The 16027-nt window shown below is 40.2% G+C and overlaps 1 protein-coding gene across 10 annotated transcripts in view; it reads left to right on the top strand.

Annotated features, from left to right (window-relative positions):
- PIEZO2 (piezo type mechanosensitive ion channel component 2) overlaps positions 1–16027 on the top strand; it is a 221849-nt gene that overhangs the window by 163886 nt on the left and 41936 nt on the right. For all 10 annotated transcript variants that reach the window (XM_088675321.1, XM_088675325.1, XM_035124928.3 and 7 more), the window contains 13 exons: positions 2441–2772; positions 3784–3944; positions 4688–4864; positions 6127–6243; positions 6423–6623; positions 7847–8051; positions 8173–8274; positions 8916–9081; positions 10605–10848; positions 11566–11662; positions 13004–13166; positions 14039–14128; positions 15888–16015. In XM_088675321.1, coding sequence (XP_088531447.1) covers positions 2441–2772; positions 3784–3944; positions 4688–4864; positions 6127–6243; positions 6423–6623; positions 7847–8051; positions 8173–8274; positions 8916–9081; positions 10605–10848; positions 11566–11662; positions 13004–13166; positions 14039–14128; positions 15888–16015 — 2183 coding nt within the window. The remainder of the gene's footprint in view (positions 1–2440; positions 2773–3783; positions 3945–4687; positions 4865–6126; positions 6244–6422; positions 6624–7846; positions 8052–8172; positions 8275–8915; positions 9082–10604; positions 10849–11565; positions 11663–13003; positions 13167–14038; positions 14129–15887; positions 16016–16027) is intronic.

The raw sequence follows: 16027 nt of genomic DNA on the forward strand, positions 1-16027 counted from the left end.
AAATTACACACACCACTCTCGGATACCTCACAAGGATAAGGTAAGCTCAATCCCACAGCCAACAAAATTATAAAGACATTTTAAAGGACTCTGAGAATGAGACAGGGTAAGAAAGGTTTTGAGAAGGTGGGGGATAGGTAGTGGCGCAGCACTAGTCTCTCCTAACAAGCTCCAAAAGAAAATAGTGCATTCCACACTTTAGACAGTAAGCAAGTTACATAAAACAGTCCCTTAAATTATTTGTATTTCACTAAATTTACTTAGGTCTACCTCCTTGTTGGATACTGTTAATGTGGTGGAAGTTTTGCCTTGGAGCCTAGCACTCTGTTGTTTCTCAATCATTTCATACAAAGCAAACTGCCAGTGGTGGTGGTGGATGGGACATATGAGGTCTTTAGGGGCAAGGATGCTGCTTCATCAGTGTGCTGCAATCTCTGAAGTTCCTAGCTCAGGAGATTTGGTGTGTCTCTGATTCTGTTGTTCCTTGGTTGCTGGGCTCTAGCTCAGTGTTGGGGCCCAGATCTGGCGATTCTGTGAGTGGTCCTACTGACTCAGCAAACCCCTTATCTTCCTGGGTCAGTGTCCAAGCCACTATTGGTAGTCTGGGCAACAGTGCTCTCTATAAATCCAGGTCACTAGCACTTGTGTTTTACATCTTGCTAGATCAGTGCAACAGCTTTTGCTCAGTAATTACAACCCTTTCTTGTGTGTGTGCAGGGTAGTCTTAAGCGGGTCAGGCGCCCGGGCGCCGTGGTGCGCGGATCGCTCCGGTGCCCCCGCCCCGCCCCCTTTCTTCCTGCGGCTGGTGGGCGGGCGCAGCGTGGTTTCCACGCGGCTTTGCCGTGCAGCGCCCCCCTGCCGACCCGGCGCCCTGCGCCACCCAGCCTACCCCTAGAGCCGGCCCTGTGTGTGTGTGTGTGTTCCTGTTGCCCTGAAATTAAGATATTTACATAATATTTGCTTAAGTAGGCAGTGTAGTTAGCATGCTGTTCTCTAGGATCCTGAGCACATGTGGCAGTAAGTGGCACAGAAATCATTCAATTGCTTTTGTGTAACATGCTTAAGATCAAAGTGTGACCTTTAGAATATTGACAGTGCCAACTTTTGGAATTAGGAGAATTGGGGAAAGAAGTCACCAAGCCATTATGAGCTACTCATGACATTCTGGCCCAGCTCATAATAGGCTTTCTATGGCACCCCATTCTCTGCCTTCAGACAGTCTTTTCATTACTGGCCCTACCATTCTTACAGAGAAGGGAGGTCCAATGGGAGGAAAGGCAGGCAGCAGCAACAAATGGCTCAACATTAAGAACTGAAGACTCATGCACAGTTTTGTCTATGGGAAACCTGAGCAATGGTGTTTTCAGTACCTTTCTGGCCCATCCTTTGAGCCAGGAACCCTTGGGAGTCGTTCCCAAGGTCTCTGGGGCACATTGAATAATATTTAGCAGGGTTTTTTTTTAATCTCTTGAAAATAGTTGTCATAGAAAATTACTTTTATGAGAATGATTACTAAAATTCTGAATACATTGTATGATCTTATGTACCTTGACAAGCTGAATAAATAGAGATTAATTTAATGTCTTGATTCATTCAATTGGTGTTTCCTGTTTTCGACTCTTTATATTGATTTTTAACCATAGAATTATTGAAAGTGTAGCTGAGACGATATGAAGAGCTGGTTCAAGATTATATGCTACCTGAATTTTGAACTGAATAAACAGACTTGCTTACTTGCAAATAGAAGATTTTGCCATGTGAATCTTAACACATTAGCTTTTGTTTTTTACAAATATGTAAATATATTTCGAGTCGGACTAGTGTAACTTATGTGAAAGAATTCGCTTGCATAATGTAAGAATGGTTAATGAAAAGGTTCTTTGAAAATGTAGTAAGCGCTTTCCATCTTGTTAGAAGCACTCTTTTAATGCCAGGATGGCATGCTCCTGGCATCTGAAGGCTGACACAGATGGATTAAGAGAATGCTAGTGAGTTATATAGCATGATATCTTTATCTCTGACCTTCTTCTGTAACTCCTGTGTTCTCATTTCCTTTTTTCTTTCTGTTTCAATTACTTTGAGCAGCATCAAGAAAAAATTACCAATCCGCCAAAATGAGTAAGTCCCCATGTGAAGTCATGAAATGCTTGCTGTTAAAACATGTCATTTCATGCTTCTACATCTTAAACTTTGACCATTTTTTCCTCTGCGGGGGAAATGTCAAGTTTAGGTGGCAATATCACTAATTACTAAAGCAAATAATTAGCATCAAAGTGACAGATAATTGCTTCTATGGTATGATACCATGTGGAGTTTCCTAAGCAGTGTTTGACCCATTTATTCGTGCGCTCCTTGTTTGTTTTGCTGTATGAAATCAGAAGATTGTTTCTTGTATTGCAACTGCTTGGTTTGTTGACATGCCTACTTTATCTACCAATAGGCTGGTTCATCAAGATGGAAGCCTTCCTGATATCACAATGATGAATTTAAATGCCAATTTTGGAAAGGAACAGGAGAACATTTTACGAGAGCAGGAAAATGTGTTACAAGAGCAGGGGAAAAATGAGCAGGAAAATGTTTTACAAGGGCAAGAAAACATTTTACAAGGGCCGGAAAAAATGTTCCAAGAGCAGGAAAACATGTTCCAAGAACCGGAACAACGCATAATGGAAAGGAGGGAGAAAAGAGATGAGGAAGAAGGGCATGAAAAAGAAGAGGAGGAGGAGGAAGAAGAAGAAGATGATGATGAATCGGAGACAGAAGATATATCAGGTAGTCTGTGGAGAGAGTCTCACCTTGGTCTATTTTGTTTTACTATTGATTGAAGGTGATTCATCTGGGATACATGTACTGTAAATCATTCCCTCTATTTCTATACAAATGGGGAGAGGGGGGGAATAAGCAGACTTGGGTTCACCCTGACGTTTACATGTGCTCAAAAAGTCTTTTTAAAAACCTTGAGACGGAGACAAAACAACATTAGAGACCCGTAAGGACTCAAAGGTTATCCCAACATGATTAAGTTGAAACTTGGCTCAATATACTTTGGTTGCTAGTGCCTTTTTCATTGCAGGAGTGAATGGCAACTCTTCAAACCTACTTCTTGTCTTATGCTCTGGAATTCTGTTTCTGAGGAATGTCAATTGCATTCTGTAATACAGGGGTGGCCAACTACCAAGAGACTGCGATCTACTTTCAAAATTAAAATCTGGCAGTGATCTACCCCTGTTTTTTAGGGGTTCAGGCCAAAGTTGTTGACCGTGGGGAAATGACCGTTTTTTTAGGGGTTGAGGCCAAAGTTGTTGACCTTTTTTTAGGGAGGGGGAGGAACAGAAGCAGCCACTAACCTTACGATCGCTGGCCATATAACAGCCTCCGTTTCTAAGCTCCTGCTTCCCTTCTGCAACAATAGACGCCAACACAGGGAGAGGGCTGGAAGGGGGGCAGCGATTGTCCACAATCTACAAAAACATTGCAGGTATCGACCAGTAGATCGTGATCGACATGTTGGACATCCCTGCTGAAATACAATTAGGAATAAACACATTTGGCAGGAAAAATTGACACTTTGGGGATCTATGAATGATTTCAAATGAATCACAATCACATTTTCTCTTAATTAAGAATTATAGCTGGTTTTAATATTGTTTTATTCTGGGGAAGAAAAGTTATATTTAGAGGGGAAAATTGCCTCCCCCTTCATATTTCAAACAGAAGATAAAAGTAGCCCTGTTCACAAATCCAAAAATAAGTTTCATCATTATGTTTGACTTGTCTTTGCAGATTTAAGAAACAAATGGCATTTGGTAATTGATCGCCTCACCGTACTTTTCTTGAAATTTCTCGAATGCTTTCATAAACTGCAAGTTTTTGTGTGGTGGCTTTTGGAACTGCACATTATCAAAATTGTCTCATCATATATTATCTGGGTCACAGTCAAAGAGGCAAGTAAATAATGGATGTGTCATCAGTTTCTCTTTCAGTATCAACTGAATTCAAAAACAAGGATGTTTTTGAATTTCTGAAATGTTGGCTTGGTTGGTTTATTAAATGTGTATTCCTCCTGTCCACTAAGTGATATAAAACACTAGGCTTGTCCCTAAAAGGTACACATGAAACATTCAAACTTCAAAATGTAAACTTCTAAACTATATTTGATATTTTGAAGTTTTGCATGCAATTGAAATTCAGTTTGTTCCAGCTCTATCAGATTCAGTAAACCAAGCTACCCAAATTGCTTAACTACTTTAATATACTATTGCAGAAATCCACCCCTTCTCCTAATCATCTTGGTCTTGTGCTCTTGCCATAGCCACCCTTTGACTACTGCACCTTTTCCCTTGCTTTCCTTTCTTGCATCTTAGCAACGTTCAGCTTTCCCCCCCAAATTCCACTGATCACATAGAATATTCCCTTCAACATCTAGCACAAGTAGCTTGTCCTTACTTCAGAAAGCTCTCCACACCCTTTCTCATCATTATCTTTATGCTATTGTTTCACATTAAGCCCCAGCCTATAATTCTTCATTCTTCCAAGACTACTCCTGCTATCTTGAATGTTTCAATGCTCTCTCTTTTGCTGCTTCCTTATGCTTTGAATTCCTTCTCACAATGTTCCTTCTCAGAGTAATAAAACCTTTCAAAATGTTGTCAAGTAATTAATATATTTTCTCATTTTGTGCTTACAGGTTTCCCTCCTTAACTATGTGTTTGTGATTGCCTGGGCTTTTGCTTTGCCATATTCTCAGTTCCGCCCACTGGCATCCAGTGTCTGCACTGTTTGGACCTGTGTAATTATCATCTGCAAAATGTTGTATCAGCTTGGAACTATTAACCCTGAAATGTTTTCTGTCAACTGTACAATGGCAAGTAGTAGCTATCTAATATTTTAAAAAGTAAAATAGAGTTGTTTTAAATAAATAATTTAGCAATTTGTGGATATTGTGGATCAACAAGAATGGAGACAGGCCCTCTCTCACGTGAGAAATTAGTCAAGTTATCCCTGCCCCCCATCAGGAAATATCTCAGTGAATTTCTGAATCACATGTCCTGCCAAGTATTCAATTTGTTCGCTGTATGTATATTTGATGACACTGGTGCTTCCTGTAGCATGGAGAGGCCCCAGTTGAACCTCTCCTAGCACTGATGGAGCCACTTCATTGTCTGCTTCTTTTCAGTTTCAGCTATTAGTGGTAGGTGCCTTAATGGGGCTTTATAAAGTCTATGATGAAGCCTTTCTCAGGTGCCTGTGTTGTTCAGCCCTGTTCAGTGGCAAACTTACATTTTGGGGGCCATTCACAGCCAGCAAAGAGGTCTGGATAACCACTGTTACCTTCCTCAGTGGAGTCGTTCCATGACATATCACTACAATTTTATTTTTAAAAAATTAACTACTACATCTCATATTTTGAATAAAATTGCTGCCCTGGATTATCACTGGTTTGAATAAAAAAATTCCTATGCCTTATAGTTTTCAAGTTATTGAGAAGGAGATGAAAATTATGGGAATGTTATATACATGCATGCTGCATCATAGAATGATTTGTGTCATGTGACTCAAGTTGGGTCTACTAGATCTGAACCTTTTCAGCAATGTGGACAGGGCCGTCTTAAGCATGCCCGGCGCCCTGGCGCCGTGGTGCACCGGATCCCTCTGGCGTCCCCCCCACCCCATTTGCCAGCGAGGCAGGCGGGCGCCGCGGACAGGGGGGTGGGCACAGCTGCACTGCGTCACCCAGCCTGCCGTAGGGCCAGCCCTGGGTCAGGGGGCGCTGCCCGCCCCCTGTTGCGATGCCCCTGCGTGTGCCAGAGGCGGCCCCAGGCCCGCACACCTCCGGAGAGCCGCCTGAAGTCGCTGAACAGCGGAGGCGTGCCTGCGGCAGCCTCAGCCACGCCTCTTAGCGGGCGCAGCGGCACCCCTGGTGGCCTGGCGCCCTGCGCCACCGGGAGGGGCCTAGAGCCGGCCCTGAATGTGGACTAAAGTTGCTTCTGGGGCTCCTTTTGGATTAGGGCCCTGAAACTAAAGCTTCATAGTAGTTTCATAGTAGATCTGACCCTGGCTCTGTTCAATCAAAGCATCCACCTTGAAAAAGTCAAACTAAAATTTATCTCTCTTTTTTCATTTTAGCCTAATACAACTAAGCCTCTAGAAGACATAAATGAATCACTACTTTACAGAAAGCCCATTGATCCAACTGAGTGGGTTGGATTGAGAAAGTCTTATCCACTTCTTGTATATTTGAGGGTAATTATTATTACTTGTTCTCTGTTGAATTTATTTTCACTCTCAATAAATTATTTTCAGACAGTACAGTCACTGAGATGTCAATATTTTTAGGGAGCATATTGCAAGTTGCAGTATGCTTGCTTTCAAAATAATATTGGCTGATTCTTTGTAGCTCATATGGTTTCCTTCTCTTGCAGAATAACCTGCTGATGTTGGCAATTCTGGCCTTTGAAGTAACCATTTACCGGCATCAGGAATACTACAGATGTCGAAACAATCTCACAGCTCCTGAGACGAAAACAATTTTTCATGATATTACCAGATTACATTTAGATGATGGAGTACTTAGCTGTCTTAAGTACTTTGTCAACTACTTCTTCTATAAGTTTGGTTTAGAGGTAAATTTAGTGCCAGCATGTTTAAAACAAGATTTCCTATGGTGATTCCAACTTGATATTATTTATTACTTATTTATCTGTTTTAGGGAATTATATATTTAAGGATTACTTGTTTCTCTATTTGGGGATTAATGCCCTACTCTACAAAATAATATCTTTGTATTTTAAAGGTCTATACAGTTAAAGGCCTATACAATTCTACAACCCCCATCATCCTTGAACATTGGTCCTAGTAGCTGGGAATGATGGAAGCTGTAGTTCAACAACATCTGAGGACCCAAGGCTGAGAAAGGCTGCTACAGAGTGTAGACTCCAAACATTTATCAGTGACACTATGATAACTTCTTTTTGCAAGAAGAGGAACTTTTATCCAATTATATATTAGAATCATAGAATCATAATTAGAAGGGACCCTGAGGATCATCAACTCCCTTCAATGCAAGAATATGCAGCTGTCCCTTACGGGGATCAAAACTGTGACTGTGGCGTTATCAGCGCCACACTCTAACCAACTGAGCTATCAAAGTAATCCAGAGATGGCCAATGTGGTGCCCTCGGATGTTGTTGGATTGCATCTCCCATTAGTTCTAACCAGCCTGGCCAATGGTCAGGCATGATGAGCAACATCCGAACGGCACCACATTGGCTACTCGGAAGTACTCACTACTGGTAAGCTAAGTATGAAATACTGATTGAGAGAGAACCTGTTATATGCCAGTAAGCAAAGTGTTACATTGATTTTCAGCCATGGAGGACGTTGCAGACAGCTGGGTTGGCGCCTCTTACACAAACGTTGAAGCAGAGCCTAGAACTTTCAACTGGAGGAGCAGCTGTCCCCTGACTCAGAGTTGAGGCTTGTTTTGTCATCCAGATTTATATGTCTACTAGACTGGTCTGGGAGTCAGGGACATAGCTGTCAAGTTCTCCCTTTTTTTAAGGGAAATTCCCTTATGCTGAATAGGCTTCCTCGCAAGAAAAAGGAAAACTTGACAGCTATGGTATGGTCAGGGAGCAGCTATTCCTGCTGTTGAATGTTCATGGGGCACCTCTGACTGTTTCTGTAGGAGGTGTCAACCAAATAGTCTGCCCTGCCCTCCAGGATCCCTAGTGAACAGAAGCTCACAAAGTAAGAGACTTCAATTTTCTAAGAGTGAAGCAATATATCTGTTAGTCATGGGCTATCTAAGAGGATGTAAATTCTGATTTTCTTTTCCTTGTCATAGAGCTGTTTCCTCTTGTCAGTAAATGTCATTGGTCAACGAATGGATTTCTATGCTATGGTTCATGCCTTTGCGTTAATTGCTGTGTTATATCGACGCAGAAGAAAAGCCATTGCAGAGATCTGGCCAAAGTACTGCTGTTTTCTATCATGCATCATTACATTCCAGTACTTTATTTGTATTGGCATCCCACCTTCTCCTTGTATAGGTAAGGGTACTTCTTGCTTTCCGCTGATTGCAATTATCTTTTATTTTCACAGTAACCATTGAAAAATAGCCATGGTGATATTAATTACTTCCTGTAATTGTTCTTCCTTCTACCTTCATAGATTATCCATGGAGACATCCTAATGCCAACTTCAACTCTAATATCATCAAATGGCTATACTTTCCAGATTTTATTAAGGAACCCAATCCAGTCTTTCTTGTCTGTAAGTATTCTAGTGCATTCCTAATAGTAGCTTGTCCTCTAGTCTCATTTCTTGTAGCACATGTTGAAATTAACGTTCTGAAGCACAATGGCGCATACAAATGGATAACAGTATCTTATTGCTAAACTTGGTCGTTCTGCATTTTCCAAGTCTCTCAGATTGGCTTTGAATCTGAACCAGTTTTGAGTCTTTGAGAAGCACACCTGCTCATTTCCAGATTAGTCCACGGCTTATGGTGTTCACCCACCTCTAAAATTCAGGCACTGGACCCTGAAGTATAGCCTGGCCTCTCCCACGACCACTCACCACCTCCTAAACCCTTAGATAGGAAAAACCCTTTCCTGGGAACCCTGCTAAAGAGTTGGAGGGGGGGGGATCCATTGAATTAACAACACCTGTGTGGAACCTGAATTCAGTAGTCGAAAGTTGGAGAGCATGCACCCCACATAGGTCTACATGGCTCGTATTTTAATGGTTTCCCTACCTGTGTGTGTTTATGTGCATGTGTGTGCTGCTGCCCTATTTAATTAGTTGTTTGTAGTCCTTATCTTTGTTATCATAGGTTTTTTAAAAATTGATAAGGGTATGTCTAACCAAAGTTATTGGCTTGCATTTTAATTTGAGTGTCTAATTCCTGCCAGATGATTTCATGTTGCTGCTATGTGCATCCTTACAAAGGCAAACATTTGAAGATGAGAACAAGGCTGCTGTACGTATCATGGCTGGAGACAATGTGGAAATTTGCATGAACCTTGAGGCAGCATCATTTAGCCAACACAACCCTGTCCCTGATTTCATCCATTGTCGGTAAGGACTGGATCTTAAATATTTCTAAAGGTCATACAACTTTCTAAAGATCTGGTTCATTTGTCCTCTTCCCAGACATTTAGACAACAGGTGCTCTTTTCTTTTTATGGCTACTGAATTATGCTGTTCAAAATTGCAGAGCAACACTGATGGAATCAGACATGTAATATGTTTTCTCATATCATTATTACCCAAGATAAAAAGTTGGTGTACATTGCAACAGCCATGTAGATCAGCATAAGCAGTGGAAAATTTGCACCGTACATTAGCTGGTGCTGTTGCAATCGAGGAATAGAAGCAGGTCACACAGTGTTGCATTATATCTCGAAGGAGAAATGAATATATTAAGTTTATAGGTCGTTGGAGAGAAGCACACACAAACACATTATGTATGAATGACAAGCCTATTGTATGGGATTGTTTGCATTTTGATTTTGTTGCTTTCTAAACAAAACTAGATAGTGTATAGTACACATGATCTTCTCATAGAGGAAGAAACCAGAGGAAATGACAAGAGCCAGAGTTCCTGCATTAGTGTCACTGAGTCATCAGTTTATTGATAAATTATACTATGCCATTTGGGAACTCGTATAAGGTATATGTTTATTCTGTTGCCACTTGGCTGCAAAATAAAAGCTGTGCAGAAACACATTGATTAGAATGATGCTCATGGAAAGACTTACCATTTTTTACTAATAAGCTTTAATAAGTTATGATAAAAGGAAAAGAGTTGTGTTTTCCATGGAAAGCTTTAAAAGGGCTATAGCTCAGTAGTAGAGTATGCAGAAGGTCCCAGATTCTGTTCCCAAGCATCTCTAAGTAGGGCTGGGAATACCGTCCATTTGCAACCCTAGAGAGCTTCAGCCTGTCAATGTAGACAACACTGAGTTAAGTGAACCAATTAATCTGCCTCAGTATAAGGCAGCTTCCTATGTTTCCGTAAAGAAGACAGTGACTTGAGTACTTTTGAGGTTTTATTGCAGTCAAGCAGTATATAGATCTTGTGAAATAAATACTTTGTTGTCCTTCCACAAATAGGAGGGCTCCTTTTGCTTGGAGAAAGGACTCTGATCTAGGGGAGGCTTCAGCTGGTGAAAGAAAGTGAGGCAGGCAATTTTCATTGATTTCCCTTCCTTCTGCAGTCTAGCACCACCTCCCATGCTGTTCCTGATTTTTAGGGAGGATGGGGCTGCAGTGGCAAAAAAACAAAAAAACAAAACCTCTCCTTGTCCCCGCACTTTCCTCCAGTGGGAGCATCCTGTGAGCAGACTTTGGGCAATGGGCAGTTAGGATCCAAGCCAATCAAGATTTGCCACCATAGTATGATGCCTAATTTCTCACACAGGTAGTCATTTAAGCAAAATGAAAGGCATGCCAAATAGTTGACAACAACAACTCTCTCTCTCTCTCTCTCTCTCTCTCACACACACACACACACACACACACACACACACACACACAAACCCTATGAGCGGAACAAATAGATGCTTAACATTTTCCACTCCTGTATTCTCTTGTTGCAGATCTTACCTAGATATGGGTAAAGTGATAACATTCAGTTACCTCTTCTGGTTTGTCCTAACCATCATCTTCATAACAGGAACCACTCGGATCAGTATATTTTGTATGGGCTACTTGGTAGCTTGTTTCTATTTCCTGCTCTTTGGAGGAGATTTGCTACTCAAGCCTATCAGAAGCATTCTTCGGTATTGGGATTGGCTGATAGCATATAATGTCTTTGTGATTACAATGAAAAACATATTGTCGGTAAGTGTCTCATTATTAAGTCCAAAGCCTATTAATATTTACCTCTGGATTGGAGGCACTGTTTTTCTAGCCCTTTGTGGTTTCAGCGGGAGAAATGTAAAAAAATAAAATAAAAATCAAATCAAAGAAATGTATTCAGTATTTAGATATTGTTTTAAATGCTGCTGTAAACACTGTTCTTATTTGCCACAGCCAGAACAGAAGAGCTCTTATTAGGGGCTGTTAATGCACTGCAGCATTTTGTTGCAAGGATCCCACTTGCTCCCAGATATTTACCATACAAGATAGTAGAGGTCAGCTATGCATTGTATGTGCCTTCGATGGGCACTATTTCATGCACAAGAGAGAAGGGAAAGCTTGTAGAATGGACCATGGAATGAGGTTTGATTATTATTATTTTTAATCTTGTTTTATCTTTTATATCAGAGAAAAAAGAAGTGGTAAACTATTGCAGTGGAAAACGCTAGTAAGGCAGTTATAGCAGAATGCATTGCATAGTGCTTATACTTTTCAAGGAAGACCATCCCTGGGGAAATGTCATTCAATCTCCTTTTCAGCGGGGTGGAGTGGGATGTGGTGGGGTGGTGCGGAGGCACTTTCTTTAACTTTACATTGATCAATCTAGCAGTGGGCTAGACCAATGGACTTTCACTTTAATTGTAACATTGTTTTTGTTTTGTCATCCTGAGATTTAATATATCCATCTATGTATTGCAGATAGGCGCATGTGGCTACATCGAGTCATTAATTCAGAACAGTTGTTGGGTGATTCAGACATTTAGCCTGGCCTGTACAGTTAAGGGTTACAAAATTCGTAAGTACAGACATCTAAATTCCTTTGCAATAATTTTAAAAACTTACTGAAACTTAAATAGCTTTTAAATAGCTATTGTTTCAAAAGCAATGGCCATTTATTTTGTTTTTCCTTTGTTGCTTTGATGCTGAGAAATGAATATCTGAATACATTAATTAAGCATAGATATAATTCAACTTAAATTAAAATAGATAGAATTGGAGTTTTTTGAAAACTATAATGAGAAACATTTGATGGGAAATGACTTTTTTCTTAAAAGATAGCACAATGGTAATAGTGATCTCTAATTACAATAAGATGGCTATACTGTAGTTCATTGTATTTTTGATAGTAGTACTCATGAAGCAGAAGATGGTACCAAAGCCAATATGTGTTGGTGATGTTTGCTAGGGTCAGATCTCTGGGTTCCCTACCTGTTTCACCAACTGTCTGTATTCCCCATTATTCCTGTGGCATCTTAGGTGGCATTCTATATGTCATTCTTTTTTTTCTGCATCTTGTTTTGATTGCTGCATAACACTTTTAGTTTTGCATGTTGTTCCTTTCACAAAATACTGATCAGTTCAGTACAACTAGAGTTGTTAGTCTTACAGCCACCATAGGCTGCTGGCCTCATAAATATCAGTGTATACATGAACTGGTGAGGAATAAAGCAGAAAAATAAGTGTTTTAGCCACAAATGCTTTGAAACCTAAAGGGTTTAAAATGTAGGGGCACACTAAGAAGAAAATTCCCTTCTTCCTACACACCTCTGTGAAGTATACTTACTCGGTAGCATATAAATTTTGCAACACGTAATAAATGATAAAGTTTTCTAGGTGGTTTACAATATTAATAAAACAATAAAATATTAAACAGGTAACAACATCACTATAACTGCTACTCAGTTACTCCAAGAAATAAATTCCACAAATTTTAGAATGAAAAGATTAAGTGTTGTATATCCAACTAAGTTCTACTCAAAGTAGTAGATACATTGAAATAATGAAGCTAAATTAGTCATATTCCTTAACGTCAATGCGTCTACTCTGATTAGGACTATCATTGAATGCAGCCCTAAGAGTTTAAAAGACCTGGGACATTTTTTAATAAAGTAATTACTTAGTTCTGAAAACTGAGTGAGTGCCAGGCTAGCCTCTCTGGAGCGAGCATTCTATAGCCTAAAATACTTTTTACCCAATGACCATCTGCCACACCTCACTTGGGGAAACCTGGAGAAGGGAAGAAATCGAGCCCAACTTTTCATTAACCATTTTGCACCCTTTACCCTTTTCAGACAATTATTGCAGAATATAAATACAATACTGCTTACTATTCAGGAATTTTGTTTACTCTCATCAGCTTTAGATAAAAATCCAGACTGCAAACTACCCAGTGGGGAGGCAGGAATAATTTGGGATAGCATTTGCTTTGCCTTTCTCTTGCTGCAAAGAAGAGTCTTCATGAGTTACTACTTCCTTCATGTGGTTGCAGATATTAAAGCTTCACAGATTCTGGCATCCAGGTAAACTGAAGCATTTTGTTTAAATCTTTACACAGATCCATATAATATAGCAACTCTAGCTACATTCTGGGGCAAGCTGTCTGGCCTGCATCTTACTAGAAAGCAGTGAAAAGCATTGTGCATGCATAACTGGAACTCAGACATTTTGGCTCCCGAACGCCGCAAACCCAGAAGTGATTGTTCTGGTTTGTGAACGTTCTTTTGGAACCCAAACGTCTGAGAGGGCTTCCGCGGCTTCTGGTTGGCTGCAGGAGCCTCCTGCAGCCAACCAGAAGCCGTGATTTGGTTTCTGAATCTTTCAGACGTTTAATGGACTTCTGGAACAGATTCTGTTTGATTTCCAAGGTACAGCTGTACTTGAGTGCTCCCCACCCCTTGCTCTTCTCCCTTGTAGCCAAGAGAAGGAGCTCAGAAGCTTTTGCTTCTATTTTAAGTCGACTTGTTGTGTGGATCCAGAATTGTAGTTAACAATAACTATGATTAGGTTTTGTTGTCATTGGTTGTTGTTGTTGTTGTTGTTGTTGTTGTTGTTGTTGTTTTAAAAAACACTTTCAGAAACCATTGATTTTTCAAAATTAATTCCAGTTCACTTGGCTATAAGAAGTTGGCTTTTGTAAAAAAGTTAACTATAGTTAGTTAACCTCTGATTGCTACTTCAGACACATGATAAACTGAAGTTAGCCAAAAGCAAAAAGCTTCTAAACACTTCCTCCCAGCTGCGTGCAAGGAAAAGGAAAGGGGAAGGGATGGCTGTGAGGCTCCCTACAGCTCATGCACGACATGCTGAACTATGACAAGTGAACATACATGTTTTGTGTTGCATTGTTTTGACCCACATTTGGGGAATTGGTGGATTGTTTTCTTTTTTACAGAGGTGCTGAACTTTTCCAGGCCACAATTGTGAAAGCTGTAAAGGCAAGAATTGAGGAAGAGAAAAAATCAATGGATCAGCTCAAGAGACAGTACGCCTTTCTTTCTTCTTAGAATCTTAGAGTTGGAAAGGACAAGGCCCAAGGGTCATCTAGTCCAACCCCCTGCAATGCCATTTCACTTTTATGAGGGATTAACTATTAACTCTAGTGAATTTGCTACTAGATTAGTTGGTTAGAGTATAGTACCACTTCATTAATCTTATAAAATGTACTTTAAATTTACACGGTAGGCATTTATGTCCTTTGTATGTGGTTTAAACTGCTAGTTAGTAAACTAACTCACAGTTCTCCATTTCAAGAACTAAGCACATTTAGCCGGTAGACAAAGGAAGAATGCAAGGAAGGAAGTTGATAAGCTCAATGCTCATTCCTGGCTTGCTAATCTGTGATTTGGAAACTGGGAATGTTGCATCTGACTTGGGACAGTATCTTTAACATTTTAGGGCCAACTTATGTTGTGTAAATGCATGGTTTGAACATACTTCATCTCTTTTCTTTTTCTTTAATGTAGGAGTAATGGGGGAAACCCAATCACTATTCAGATCACAGTAGGTCTTTATGTCCTGGTCCTGATAAGATTCCCTGTTCCCCTAAAACTGTTATTGACTTCAGGAAAGAAACTACTGTATTTTACATCACATATAGGTGCACAGATGTATATTTATGGAGTTCCCTCTGTGGTAACAGAATCCTGGTCATGATTCCAATCCTCGTGGAGAGAGCCCTGTATAATTACATCTATACTAACATACAGACTAATGTTGAAGTGTTGGGTGTGGTCAGTGCACATATCCATGTCTAGGGGGCATAACTAGCCCACTTCATCTTGCTAACCCCGTCATGGATTCAGCATTTACTGGTATCCAAAGCCTGAATATGGCTATAGTTTAGCCCTTAAAGATGTTTTTATGTGCTCATTACTTTACTTACCCCAACTGATGCACAACACTTCACCCCTTCCAGCTGATGTACATGGTGGGAGACAGCTAGAGTGGAAGGGGGAGGCCTTGCATGATCCATGGAATTGGTCTCTCCTCCAGGATTGATTCCACATTGCTCCCATGACAAGACAAAGGGCCTGGTCAACTTGATCTGCATTGCCTCACCCATCTCTAACGAGCATAAACAAGAGGCACTATGCCTTTTGCGTATGTGATGCAAATGTGTGTGTTTGCTGCAATTAAAAATCCATTTTGCTGTCCAGAGTAAATTACATAAGCTGAGAAAATTATACAAGATAAGGAAAGAAACATAATTCCAAGGACTTGATTTTCAAAGAATTTTGGAAGATTAGTTTTGGTTTTGCTCTTGCTCTGGAAATGTGGGTGGCACAGGAGAAGTGGATCAGAAGAGGGAAACAGTGTGTAGGGGGATTGTTTAAGATAAGTAACAAGAACAAATGAATTAGTTAATGAAAAATTAATTGTGTATTGTTGCAATGAATATATAGCGTCTAGGGAACATACGAGCATAAGGTATTTTTGTTCTGCTTATCATTTAGGGAGACCAACCCCACTCTTCTTTTCGTAATAAAATTTAGTGTAGTGTTGATATGCAGATTATCAATATAAAGAACTGGGAGGTGGCATGGTTTAAAGAACAGTTCTGGCATACACAACCCCATTGTATACACTTATACATAGCCTCTCTATATAACTAGCCTTTGTGACAAGGAGTGGGGTGGGGAATAATGCAGTAAGAATACATTGTGATGGTTTTGAAAGCATTTGCACTGCATTTGCACAAAGATTGTTCTGTGACTCTGACAATGTAAAATTTGCTGTTTCAGAATGGATCGTATCAAGGCCAGGCAACAAAAATATAAAAAGGGTAAAGAAAGGGTGTTGAGCATGAACCAAGAAACCTCAGATGGGCAAGCAATTGAAAAGGCTGCTGCTGAAGAAGAAGATGATGATGGTACTATTCCTT

The sequence above is a fragment of the Zootoca vivipara genome, chromosome 8 (assembly GCF_965207765.1).
Source record: "Zootoca vivipara chromosome 8, rZooViv2.hap1.1, whole genome shotgun sequence".
NCBI lineage: Eukaryota > Metazoa > Chordata > Lepidosauria > Squamata > Lacertidae > Zootoca > Zootoca vivipara.